The sequence below is a fragment of the Sceloporus undulatus genome, chromosome 2, assembly GCF_019175285.1.
Source record: "Sceloporus undulatus isolate JIND9_A2432 ecotype Alabama chromosome 2, SceUnd_v1.1, whole genome shotgun sequence".
Lineage (NCBI taxonomy): Eukaryota > Metazoa > Chordata > Lepidosauria > Squamata > Phrynosomatidae > Sceloporus > Sceloporus undulatus.
The window spans coordinates 70,029,640-70,043,567 of record NC_056523.1 but is presented as its reverse complement, the minus strand read 5'-3'; the positions used below and the strand labels follow the sequence as shown (position 1 = coordinate 70,043,567).

The window sequence follows — 13,928 nt, the reverse complement described above, 5'->3', positions numbered from 1 at the left end:
ATTGATACATTTTATAAGGAAATAATATTGTTCAAATTAGAACAGTAAATTCAATATTTAACTCAATGTATATGTAAATTTTACACATAAAAACATTGAGAAGAGGAAGAGGTGGGGAGATCAGAGCCTCTAAGTCTCATTCCCCCCCGGGGGGCCCACCCAGGGTCCCACCCCACCATTTGAGAACCACTGCCCTAAAGGCACCAAATCCTGTCTGATTTTGGGAGCTAAGCAGGGCCAACCCTAGTTAGTACTTGGATGGGGGACTGTCAACTAATACCAGGTGCTGTAGACTATATTTCAGAGGAAGAAACTGGCAAAATGATCTCACAGTATTCTTTGCCTTAAAATACCCTCCATACTGAAATTTGCATCATCACCTTAAAGATGGTTTATAGTCCATTTTGCTACTAAAATATGTAGCTGGGATGGGCCTCCAGGAGATATCAACTTCTGCAAGACAGAATCATCATGGTGATAAATGCAGTGATAATCCATCATTTACTTTTTCATATAAGTTGTGAAAGATGTTTAACAAACAATAATGCATATTTCTGTTGCCTTTTTTTGACAAAAGAAATCCCTCTTCAGCATCCCAGAAGGAGGCAATGTCACTGTTCTAGTGCCACTGAAAGAAGCCATCCAAAATCTGAGCAAAGCTGAAAAAGATTTCTGGTTAAAACCCGACATGCTACCATCTCTAGTCAGGTATCATTGGCTCACTGCTTATTTCTCAGAAATCTTGTGTATGTGTGTGAATATTCTCTTCACACAATATGCTTAGAAAATATCATAGTCATGGATTTGCTGTGAATGCTCCAGGCGTTTCAGAATGGAACAGAGCAGTTTTCAATGTATTCCTCTGGTTACAAAGAACCACAATTTCACAAGAGCAAGATTCAGCTGCTCTTGAAGGTGTATTTTTAAAGGTTAATGCAGTTTATCCTATAGCCTTAAAGGGAACCCAGACATTTGTAGAAATGTATTGATTAAGAAAACAATCCTAGTCTTTTGAAGGCCTGAGAAGACACAGGCATTCAAAACATATACCCTGAGCTCTGCTTCTTGAGATGTGTCCTGTGGAAGACCAACAATTCAATCTTCATTCACCCCTACAGACATTTCACCTTTCTTTCTTTCTTTCTTTCTTTCTTTCTTTCTTTCTTTCTTTCCTCTCTCTCTTCTTTTCTTTTCTTTTCTTCTTCTGGTTTTTTTTTTTTTTTAGGAGAAGATTTAAAAGTTTGGTTTCTCAGAAATATTCTCACTGAACACATTTATTTCCAGTATGCTTTGGTTACTTACTTCACTTGTTGGTTGGTCTATTGGTGAACTGCCAGGCCTCAGGGGGGGAGGAACATGTGAGAAGTTGTCCAGGTGTTTGTGGATTTCAATGGCTTCCCTGTACATTCTGACCTGATCGTTGTTGGCATGATCCAGAATTTCAAATAGCATTTTATGCCCAGGGTGGTTTATAACGTGTTCTGCTACTGCTGATTTTTCTGGCTGACCCAGTCTGCAGTGTCTCTCGTATTCCATTATTCGTGTTTGAACACTGAGTTTGGTGGTCCCTATGTAGACTTGTCTGCAGTTGCACAGTATGTGGTAAAGTCCTGAGGCTGTGAGAGGGTCTCTACTGTCCTCACATAGGACATAGAGTAACATATAAATCACTTCCTCCCAGTCAAGGGTCACACAGTATATATACTGGCCATTCATTTTGCCCTGTCTGTTCAAGGCCAACGAGAAAGGAAGGCAAGAAGAAACGTAAGGAAAAGAAGAGCTTATAGAAGGAGATGAAGCAGCTCTGGCACACTTACCAGGGTTGGAATCTGGCGTACAGATTTACCCTCGGCCATTTTAATTATTGAGGATTAGGCTGAATAGGGCGTCTTCACATGCCAAAGCTTCCTGGTATCTCCAGATTGGACTGAAAGCCTAGGGAGGTGCTGCAAAGGCATATAGATGACATTGAACTGGGTGGACTTTGGGTCTGACCCAGTATAATACAACACCCTCTAGCATGAAAATGTATGTAAACTGCATGCAAATTGTTTAATATACAGAATTATTGCTATATACTAGTGTTACATTGGCATTTCTTGCAGATGAAAACACAGAAAACATGTATGCCTGAGAATCATGATTAAGCCAGAATATCCAGATGCATATATGGATATGAATGCTATCCTAACATATTTGTTGCAGGAAATGCAGTTATGCATACAGAAAAATCTGCTGCACAGTGTGGAACTGCTCTTAGTACTAAAAAAGTCCAGTCTTCATTTGCAGCCACTATCTGTCAGTCTTTGATGGAGGAGCAGATGCATTCATTGAGTTACTGGACTCATTGGAGAACTGAGAACTTCTGGTCTGGGTTAGATGGAAAGAAAAGATCTAAAAATGTAACTGTAGAAGAATTTTAAAAATATGTCCTTACTTTATTGTAGATCCCACTTTCTCCAGGGCTCTTTTGCTACTGAGAAACTCAAGAATTATGTGGGCCAGAAACTATCTACTCTTAATCCACGGATCAAGTGGATGATAAACAATAGAAATGGGGTAAGAGATTTTAAAACAATAATACTAACAATGGGGCTATACAGACCACCCCTTTACTGGCTGGATTGGGGCCGTGGCCACCTCACGCTGCGGCCCTGATCCAGCCTCTGGAGAGCGCAAAAGGGAGCTGCAAAAATCAGCTCCTTTTTGGGCTCTCCAAGGGGTGCTATAGCCGCAGTGGTATGGCTTTATGACTCCCCTTCAGTGCTGCATCATGTGGATGCAACACCAGAGGGTGTGCGCTGTATAGACTGGCATGTGCCAAAATGGTGCCCTGGGGTTGGGGCATCCAATGTGCGGACACTGCACCCTAACTCTGCCCATGGGCCAGCACAAAGTGCCTGGTTTGTGTAGGCCCAGTATTATTATATTTACATTGGGCACCACTACCAAAAAGGATTTTAAATAATTTCACTTTAAGGATACACAATACAAGTATAAACTGGAGAAACTAGAAGGGTTTGAAATACAGTCAGCCTAGTCAGAGGTACAAGCAAATCTAGTGAACCTACAGACAAATATCTCTTCTCTATGCATTACTTTATCTGAATTATAACATGAGAACAAGCAAGTCATGGGTGTCAAAAATCAAAACAGAATATTTAGCAGACCTTGGGGAAGTTACTGCTTTGGACCACAACTCCCTAAAGCCCAAGCTAGAGTAACCAGCATCCACAAGCTAGTGGCCATGTTGGTAAGTCCCCCAAAGTAACTTTTCAAGGCTGTGATGTTTATCTGATCAAAGCCATAAGCTTATTAGCTTGACCCCTCTAACCTTCTAATGACATATCTAAGAGGTGATCCCACAATATGATGGATACAGCCAATCAATAAAATCCTCCACAATGCAATAGGGAAAGTGTCTGCCTGTTTGTGTCCTTTGTTTATGCTTTTGAACAGGCAGAATGCCAGGGTCTGATATAGTCATGCAAAAATCCTCACCACTACTACTCTGAAAAAATTTGTGCTAGAGAGGTTAGAACAGGGGTAGGCAACCTGCGGCCCGCGGGCCGGATGTGGCCCGGCAAGGCCTTGGGACCGGCCCCAGCCCGGTCCTGCCGCCAATTGCCGCCGGAGCCTTTGGCCTCTCGCGTGAGGGCATGGGGCCTTTGGACTATCAGGAGGAGGCGGGCAAGGGGGGGCAAGCGGCAGGCAAGGGGGGCAATTGTCTATAGAAGCCTCCAAAACATGCATTTATAATTTTAAAAAATTTAAAAATCAGCAATTTTTTGTGTGTCCTCCATTTTTTTTCCCAAAAAAGTGTCCTCCATTTGAAAATTTTGTCCTACATTTGTCCCGGTTTATTTATTTAATACATTTTTAATTATTTAATTATTTATTTTTTGGCTTTGGCCCCCCAGTTGTCTGAGGGACAGCAACCCGGCCCCCGGCTCAAAAAGGTTGCCTACCCCTGGGTTAGAAAGACTGTTGATAAAGTGTATCTATGCTGACATCTTTCCTCCCAGTGGTTTGTTTATTGGTAGCAATTTATATTAGTGGACCTCTGATGTGAAAACTAGAAAATCAGCTGTGTAGGGAAAATGGGGTTTGGGTTATTTTTCTGCAAGGGGAACAGGAAGCTTCATGGTAATTGAATATAAAAGTTTGGCTAAAGAAAAAGCTTTCTTGGCATTATGTATACATTGTGAAGTAGAAGAGTCAGATGTTGTGCAATTTAAAGATTCGTGTCTGCCAAGACATTTTTATGTACACTTCATGAAGGATACTTTAATTCTTTCCATACTAATAAAAATCATTAATTCTATTTGCTTTCCAGGATATCGAAATTCAGAATGCAAGCATTATATGGGGTGGCATCCCTGCTATCAACAGCACTATTTATATCATTGATAAGGTACATTGATTAGAGTGCACTGGGTATATGTCCCTTTCTGTTCTGGTGGTTGAGAGATGTGTAGGGTTTAGAAAGACTCTTTTTCCGAAAGATGATATTGATATTGAGCATTGTCCAGAGAGATCTTTGTTAAGCAGAGATGGCAACAATTCCAACAAGTTGTAGAGAGGAATCCATTCCTTGGCTTCTAAAGACCAAGTAATTAAAATGCTCTTTTTAAAAGAAAGAAAAGGTAAAAAGAAAGCAAAGATTTATTGTCTTAGTAAATCCATGTTGAGATAGAAAAGGAGATAGACAAAAGACTGACCTATACTTGTTGACAAGAGCCCCTAAAAGCTGACTGTAATGTATTGCGGGGGGGGGGGGAGGTTAACCAGCTCCCATTGTTAGGATTTGAGCCCCATGGCTGCTCCCTTCCAAGACATAGGGAACAAAAGGAGTGACTAACCTCTTGAGGAAAGGGAGAGTAACCTCAACAGGTAAGGAGGAAGCAAAAAGGTTGAGTATATAGTCCAAGAGAGGGGAAACAAAGAATAGGCATTATCTAAGCTTCCCTCTCCCCCTAACCATTTTACATATGCATTTATGCTTCTTTACTTCCAACATTTCCAATGATGGCACACAAAGCAGTAATAGCCTGAACTTGGTTTTCCCATTTTCCTGTATGCAGGTTTTATTACCATCAGTTGACATCCCACCAAGTGCTCCTAGTCTACAGCAGCAACTTAGCACGGTACCTTCCTTCAGTAGGTTCAAAGAGCTACTAGAGGTAAAGGCTTCCTCTAGATGAAATATAAATGTAACTTTTAAATAATTTGAACTTACTAACTATTCTACAAGTCTGCCTGGATGAATGCAAGGAATAAAGATAACATTCCTAGGAAGTGAAACCTGGAAGTCTCTCAAGGCAATTCCAGATAAAGCTTTTATAGCATCCTCATTTGGTTGCATGTGGTGATTTTTCAAGGAGGCTTCACAAGGCATCACAATCCATTCATTTGCCAGTCTGCAATGAAGTCAGTTTTGTGACACAGCTTCCTTTAATGAGAAAGGGTTAGGGTTTTCTTTTCATTCCTTTTAAAGCTGCTATGAGTTAAAAATGCAGAGAAAAGACAAGTCCTTTAATGCACTTGGGGAGTAGAGCTGCTCTGTGGTTTTATTATTTTTGAGGGCACTGTGTTGGTTCCTACTGGGGAAGGGAAGGAGTGTAGAAGCACCAGTAGCAAGCCCCAAGTTTGTTTTGAAATGAAACAAGAAAGAAAAGGAAGGGGGCTGTGGGGTTCATAAACTGAACTTATCAGATCCAGGAAGGAATAGAACTGTCCTTCAAAGCATCGACTAAAGGAAGGTAAAATGGGAAAAGGAGCTAGAGGATATTCCTATTTCCCATATTTTCTTCCTTAGAACAGAGAGCAGGGGAGCACCTCCATGTGTATCAGAGAAATGAGGAGGAAATATCTTTTCCCACACACCCAGTTATGTGCTACTCCCAGTGATACGAACAAAAAATACCAAAGAACACACCAAAAGAGCAGAAATATGTGTGACATCCTTTATAATTCTAATTGTCATTTACATTGGGAAAGCAATGATTTGATAGTGCTTTCTTTGTTAAAAAGAGTTTTCAACATCTGCCCAGGTCATATTTTGTAGGTTTAGAAAAGAAATGGCTCTCTTAATGTTTTTGCTTACATCTCCTACCAGTCCCCTCCCTTCTCCCCCCACCACCACCACCCCGCCCCAGTTCTGATAATGGGAGAGATTGTGGAGTTGTCATCTGAAATATCTAAAGGGACAGAGGTTTCCTATGCCTGGCTTAAAAAAAGGTTTCTATTTATCTGCAAAATGTGGATATTTCTAATTGCACACTTAAGGATACCATGAAACATTATTTTGATATCCTTCAACTGTCCCAAATTGGCAGGGCCAGTCCTGATTAATCCTCTGTTGTCCCACTTTTTTTAAAATATGCCAGTTTGTCCCTGCTACTCCCACTTTCCCCCTTTTGTCATTGGCTTATTTCAATTGATGCAAGTGAAGTTCAAAGTCCAAATGTAGTTTCCATTTCATTAATTCAGCAGGGGGGAAAGAGAGGAGGGGGCAGAATCTTGCCTTTCCCTGTAGGCTCAGACAAAAGCAAACTGCTGTAGCCCTTCTTAGATTGTGTATTGATATTAATAATTAATAATTTTTTGCATTTATGACCACACTGAGATGTTGCTTGACTACTTGTATCACAGTTTTCCTCTGTGAAATGTTGGAGGGTATAGCAAAGCCCATAAATGCTTTTCAGACTGAATCAATTTCTTTTGAAATGCTGTACATGTTTCTAGATGTTTCTAAGTGTTTCTGGTAGGCTTTTGTTTTTGCTTACTCTGTAAACTTTACTGACCACATTTGCTTACTAATTATAATTTTGTGAAACTTTCAGCAATACCAGTTGATTGGACAGATTGAATCATCTGAAAAATATACTATTTTTGTCCCAGGAAATAGTACAATTGAGAAATATTGCCAGGCATCTAATATTACACAACTGGTAAGTTCCGCCCTTCCTCGGGAAAACAACAACAACACATACACTTAGATCACATTTCTGTGCTGAGGGATAAATCCTACTGAATTCATTAGAACTTGCTTTTGAGTTGACATGTTACTTACTGTTGTTGACTTGTCATTTTTTGTGGGTGATGCTACATCATTAAAGCAGATTTTGGTTTCAGTCTTGTGAAATCATGTTTTTAATTAATTGGCAAGGGTCACTTTGTGCTTTCCACTTTGTGTCTAATGAATTTTAAATATGAGTAACTGTATGATGGGTAGTTGCATTATTTCACTGTAACTTCCTAGGAGAGAAGTGAAGTGAGATCAGGAGGAACAACTGATATCCAGATTTGCAGAGATCCCTCTTCTGTTTAGATGTTTTATAATTTGCAAAGCTATAAAACAAACTGGCATATTATGCAGGGTGTAGGCATATGCAAAGGGTCTGGAGATTATTTTCCATTCCCTGCATCCCACTGATGTTCTAATGAGGGTGGTTTTCACTTATTTTGAAGAAGGATGAGGCTGAAGAAGCATCACAACACAAAACTTCACACCCAAAGTAAATTTTCTGCCAAAAAATGACAACAACATGGTCCCTCTCCAGCCACACGCAGCCTGATCTAGAACTGCATTGTGGCTACAAGTAACTGTGTACTGTTTATGGAACAAATAGTTGAAATCCTTTTAAATTTGAGTTATTTTAATATATGTAAATATCTCACTATTCCTCAGTCATTTACAAAAGATTGCTTTCATATATAGCTTAAAGAGAGCCTTGGAATTATCTTTCCTTATTCTGACATTCTATGCGCATTCATATAGTCCAGCCAGTGTGTGTTGATCAATGTGAATTGCAAATCCCTACACCAAAAATTTACATGGATAGGTTGAGAAATGCATTTTGTTTCTGACTATATACCTCAACTTGTTGAATGGGAGTACATTTTTTTTACATCTTGTGATTGTAATGAGATTGTGCTGAAGCCTGTAATTCCTTTTCTATTACAATTTTAAACAAATAATAATTAGTAAAAAGATCCTTGCAAAAGATGTATTTGAGCAAACCAATGACCCAACAGCCATTTATTTAGATACAGCTAGACACCGGTTTGGTTATCAGTATGAATTACTGCTTATCTACTACTTTTTTGTGTCCATATTTGCAATTGTTGACTCTTTGAATTTGATCTTTTTAAAACAAATGAACTAATGTCTTATTTACTATGGGTCTTGATTTCTAGGATAATGAGACCATACAGTATCATATCATACTTGGAGAGAAACTTTTACCCCAAAACCTGAAAAGTGGAGTTCACAAACCCACCATGTTAGGAATATCCTACTGGCTGATGTTTTACAAGAACACAACTGAGGTGAGAATGACTGACAAATTATGCTTCCATTGCACAATGTGTGATCAGACAAACAACGAAAGTGGTAATAGAAGACTGACACCATTTTTCATGGTGTTTCTTGTAGACTGCAACTGTAAACATTTAATCACTTACAGTGCGTCCTGCCCTTACATGGGGATCCGTTCCGGATCCCTCCAGGTAGAGGGAAATTCAGTGTATGCTAAAGCCCCATAGGAAGTAATGGGGGTCACGCACATGGCAGTGCACATGCGCCACAGGTGCACACCCCATTAGTTCTTCCAGGGTGTGCGACAGGCTCTTCCGGCGTAGCTTTCAGCGTATGCTGAAACCCACATATGGCACGCCCACGTAAAACGCAGTTGCACTGTACTCTTCAACAATCTGGTCAAATTGTGTGAAAGCAATTGGAGAATCAGTCTCTAATATTTAATATGTTGGCAACTACAAATGCAAAAATGTCAGTGCTGCCAGTTACATTGGTTGTGGCCCACTGGAATTTGGTATATGATTGTAGATTGTAGAACGATATTCTTCATGTTTTCTAATGCTGGCACATTAATGCAAACTGTTCTTTCTTTGTGTCCTACCTGTCGGACAATGCTGGAGCCATGGCTCTTTCTTTGTGTTTTATGTAGGCCTTGTTGCTTGTTGTCCCTTCTTCTTGCAGGCATATGTAAACAAGGTCTTCTTGAATGGCCAGTTTCTTGAAACAAGAAATGGGATTTTGATTAGCATTTCTCAAGTTCTACAAATTCAGAAAAATCGTTGTAATACAAATACCACAACAATACAAAAGGTAAAGCATTAGAAATCTGTCATTTCGTCTTTGTTCTAAGCTTACTGGTATTACAGTATTACACAATTAATTCCTTGTGGCTAAACCTGAGTTTACACTCTTGAAATATTAGTTGGATTGTGAAGCAGGCCACTTGAGAGGAGTGTTTTTCATGACATTTCAGGTCTCCCAAGAGATTTCAAATCTCACAGAAGCCGTAAAACCCATATAAATCTCATGATGGCAGGCCAGCCTTTACGAGCTACTCAACATCATCACAGATGGCTGGGGAGGAAGAAGAGTGGTGCCATGCCAGCCATAATCACAGTAGACAGAGCTCTGACATTTGATATTTAAGGCCTGATTGCTGAATGCATACTAAATTGCTGGGGGCCAGTCTGATAGGAGTGTGGCTGGCACCTATAGTCAGATACAGGATTTCAACTATCCTCTATCACCCTGATATGGGGTGAGATTTTGGGTTCCCAGATAGGGGATGTTCTGTACAAAACAGGATAGCTGAGAACTCCAAATAGTAGCGTTTCAACCAATTCATTGAGAATCAGCCTTATTACTGCTGATCACAGATATTCTGCAACATTCAAAAGTGAATATTCTTATATGTGCAAACTTGGGTGTTCATTAGGGATCTAGAGATCCATACATTGCTAAACCATGGATGCCACAAAAAAGACTGAAACCATTTAGAAAAAAGCAGGCATGGGGAAGAATTTCATTGGGTTTGTATTTCTTGCAAAATTTGCATTTCATACCTCTCATTGTAAGAAAAGTACATCCTGCTTCCAAAACTCATAGATTTGCAATATTTATGGCCTGTTCCACTAAAATAAAATATGCAAAGGATACATTTAAAAGATGTGAATGACAAACAAAGCACACATTTGAAAAATGTGTGCACACATATTTTAATTAACATAAAAATTGTATATAAAATGCACACCTTTTAAAATGTTTACAAAAAACATACTTTGAATGCATGAATTCTCTGCAAGTAGAAAAAAGCTAAAATAATAATAGAAGAATTTAGAGAGGGTTTCTAAAAATGGAACAAAATGGAAAGTGAGTGGTTTTTCACATCCTTTATAAAATGTTTGCGTGAAGAGGAATTAGCACATGGGTGGAAGTAGCTTGTGAGGGAGGGGATAGTAGTTCTTTGTACAGGGAATAGAGCAGGAATAACAGGTGTCTCTACACTACAATTTAAAAATATGGCCAATGACATTGAGACCATACAGTGGGCTCTTGGTATTTGCCAGGGTTTGGCTTCAGGAACCCTTGTAGATACCAAAAAATCTGTGGATATATAAGAGCCATTGTATACAATGAAACAGCAAAATGGTGACCTTTTATAAAATGGCAAAATCAAGGTTTGCTTATTGGAATTTATATCTCTTTGGAATATTTTCAAGCCGTGGATGGTTGAATCCATGGACAAGGAATGTGGATATAGAGCAGGGGTAGGCAACCTGCGGCCCGCGGGCCGGATGCGGCCTGGCGAGGCCTTGGGACTGGCCCCAGCCCGGTCCTGCTGCCGATTGCCGCCAGGGCCTTTGGGGGGCAATTATCTATAGAAGCCTCAGAAACATGCATTTATATTAACATTTTTTTAAAAAATCAGCAAATTTTTTCACGTGTCCTCCATTTTTTTAAAAAAGTGTCTTCCATTTGAAAATTTTGTCCTACATTTGTCCTGGTTTATTTATATATTTAATTGTTAAAAAAATATTATTTAATTATTTATTTTTTGGCTTCGGCCCCCCAGTTGTCTGAGGGACAGCAACCCGGCCCCCAGCTCAGAAAGATTGCCTACCCCTGATATAGAGGGTCAACAGTTGTCAGTCATCATTACAGCTTTTTAAAAATAATAATTGATAATGCCTTTGGAATCCTGCCCTCTTATGATCTGCTGGCCACTTATGTAGTAGAAATCATTATTGTGAAGTTGAAGGCTTTCATGTCCGGCATCCATGGTTTTTCGAGCCATGTGGCCATGTTCTAGAAGATTTTCTTCCTGATGTTCGGCAGCATCTGTGGCCGGCATCTTCAGAGAATGCTTTGCCTGGAAAAAGTTGGGTGTATATATACTGTGTGAGCCTGGGAATGCAGGAGTGATTTGCATGTGTATTGTTTTGTGCTGATGGCCAGCCTCAGGCTGGGAGGATAATGCAAAAGAGGATTAATGCCTGGTAAGGCTAACTGGGGATCATTATCTGCTGGGGCTGAGCAGAAAAGTCTCTTCTTGTCATACTGACTTTCTCTCCCCCCCCCCCCTTTTTCTTTCTGTGTTCTAGTCCAGGTGTGCTAAGTGTGACAGAAAGATCAAGTGCCCAGCAGGATCAGTGCTTGCAGTAAGTTTTGCTTTGCTTCAGAGCTCTCACTTCACAAGATAATGGAAACTGAAACCATGTTAATTTGTTTGCCCAGGTTTTTTGTTTTCAAAAATATACTGTTATTTTCAAAGGGAGTAGGAGGAATCCTCTCACACTTTCCATCCTCAACAAAGACAGCATGGAGATTACCAAAGGATTTTCTCCAGGCTTTTACAAAAACTTAACTTTTTCCTTGACTATCTCTGGGTTATACCTCCTCCATCTGCAGCTACCCAAGCTGAATAGGAGGTCTGCTGATACTGGACTTACAGGCTGAGCTCCCATCAACTCAGAGTACCTGTGAGTGGAGCAGCAGTAAAATCAAGGTTGGATTTGCTGCTCACATGTTGGCCAAGCCACAAAGTGGCCCTGTTTGAAGGTACACGTTCTTTAGCCTCTAGTGGTTTTACTGTGAGGCAGCTCAAAAACTATCTGTCTATGTTCCAGAATGGGACTCCAGACAGCTTTCAGTAAGACTAATAAACATTTAGATTAAAGCAGAAAATAACTTCACATATTAAAATACAATTGGGTGTAAAAAAAAATTAAAACACATAAATAAAAAGATATATGCCTGCTTTTGGAAGGTCAGCAGGGAGAGAACCAATCTAGCCTCCCTTAGAAAGGAGTTCCACAGCTAGGAAGCAACAACCAAGCCTTCTTTCACGTTCTCACCAGACATCTCTGAATGTGAGAGGAGAGAATGGTCTTTGTTGCTGATCTGAATGCCTGGGTTTGTATGGGAGAATTCTGCCTTTTAGATAGCCCGGGCTCAAGCTTTATAAAGCTTTGCAGGTCATAACTAGCAATTTGATATTTTTTTTTCCTGGAAAAAGACTGGTAACAAGTGCCAACCTGGGTCTTCACAGGAGTGTAAATAAAATATGTTTGTTCTAAAAAATTAAGTGTTTCTTGATCATTTCAGTGGGGAATATGTATTTGTTTATGCACTGATTGAGTTCAATATTCTTTTTTAACTGACAGGAAACACCAGGGAAAGGTACTCTTCCTCACTGTCAGTACAAGTCTGGAACCATGAAACTAGTTGGCTGTCAATTCACTTGCGTCAAAGTTTCATTAGTAAGCAAGCAAGCTTTATTATATATGTATATAAATACATAATGACTATATGCATATTGCATAACCAATCCATTTGAGGCCAGCCACAATAAAATTAATATGAATTTCACATGAGGTGCAGAAACTGTTCCTTCCCTTGCACTTGAGCAATGAAAGCCAATTTCTACAGGCAAGTATGTGGTGAATAGATTTTCTTTATTTAAAGGTGATTCTACACTGCATAGTTAAATCAGCTTGATACCAATTTAACTACCAGAATTCTGGGATTTATAGTTTTGTAAGATATTCAACTGGGTCTGTCAGAGAGCTTTGGTGCCTTACCAAACTAAAAATCCCAGGATTCTGTAGGATAGAGTCATGGCAGTTAAAGGGGTATCAAACTGCTTTAATTCTGCAGTGTGGATACACATTAAGAGGTCATTCAGATGTTGTTGTTTTCAGTGCAATGATGGGAATCATCTCACATATTCTGGGTTTGTTATTCACACTATGGAACTGCATTGATGCACATCTCTGCATGTTCAGTTGCTCACATGTGCAAGCCTTGGAATAAAGATGGAGTTGATGATTCAGATGCATTTGGAACATGTGCAAGGCACACAACATTTTATCCTGGCTCTATTCAGAACTATTTGCATTTGGTTATTCACACTACTGATGATGTACATCTTTTTTAAAAAAAACTTGGGAGGACCCAATATCGATTATCCTTGATTAAATGGTGTTTTTGACACACACACACAACTTAATCAGATGCATTCAGGATGAATGTGAACAATGGGAATTTAAACCTGATTCATCTTGGATTATTTTTACTGTGTGAATAACCCACAAGTTGTGTAGGAAGTAGGGATCTTTTTCCAACTGTGACATCCTCACTTGCTGCTCTGGGTTGAAGGACCTGGAAGATATGTAATGGAATCAAAAATCACTTCAGGACCAAAGCTCAGGGAAGGATTTGTGCCTCTAGACCTACTGATTTCTGTTCATTATGCTACCACTGTCAGTGCTACTGCTACCTGTATGTATATTTATTCTATATGTGTTTGTATGTCTGATGTTTTCAGGCACAGTGACTAAGGGGCTTATCGCACAGCTATAAAAATCAACTTACTGCTCCCAAATTGAATTCTAATTCAGGCTGCATACAGATCCTATTGCATGGGTTTCTGCCACCAACTCCGCTGGGAGGGTGCAGCCCATGTAACTTCCGGATAGAATCTGAGTTCAGCTGGCTGATGTGCAAAACCAGGAAACTTCCGGCTTTGCAAATCGGCCGGCTGAACTTGCATTCTATCTGGAAGTTACATGTGCTGCACCCACCTGGTGGATTCAGCGGCAAAAAT

General features: G+C 39.8%; 1 protein-coding gene across 4 annotated transcripts in view; it reads left to right on the top strand.

Annotated features, from left to right (window-relative positions):
• STAB1 (stabilin 1) overlaps positions 1-13,928 on the top strand; it is a 138,617-nt gene that overhangs the window by 72,069 nt on the left and 52,620 nt on the right. For all 4 annotated transcript variants that reach the window (XM_042453972.1, XM_042453971.1, XM_042453973.1 and 1 more), the window contains 9 exons: positions 578-708; positions 2,448-2,559; positions 4,337-4,414; positions 5,085-5,183; positions 6,846-6,953; positions 8,203-8,334; positions 9,005-9,133; positions 11,425-11,481; positions 12,487-12,582. In XM_042453972.1, the coding sequence (XP_042309906.1) occupies positions 578-708; positions 2,448-2,559; positions 4,337-4,414; positions 5,085-5,183; positions 6,846-6,953; positions 8,203-8,334; positions 9,005-9,133; positions 11,425-11,481; positions 12,487-12,582 (942 nt within the window). The remainder of the gene's footprint in view (positions 1-577; positions 709-2,447; positions 2,560-4,336; positions 4,415-5,084; positions 5,184-6,845; positions 6,954-8,202; positions 8,335-9,004; positions 9,134-11,424; positions 11,482-12,486; positions 12,583-13,928) is intronic.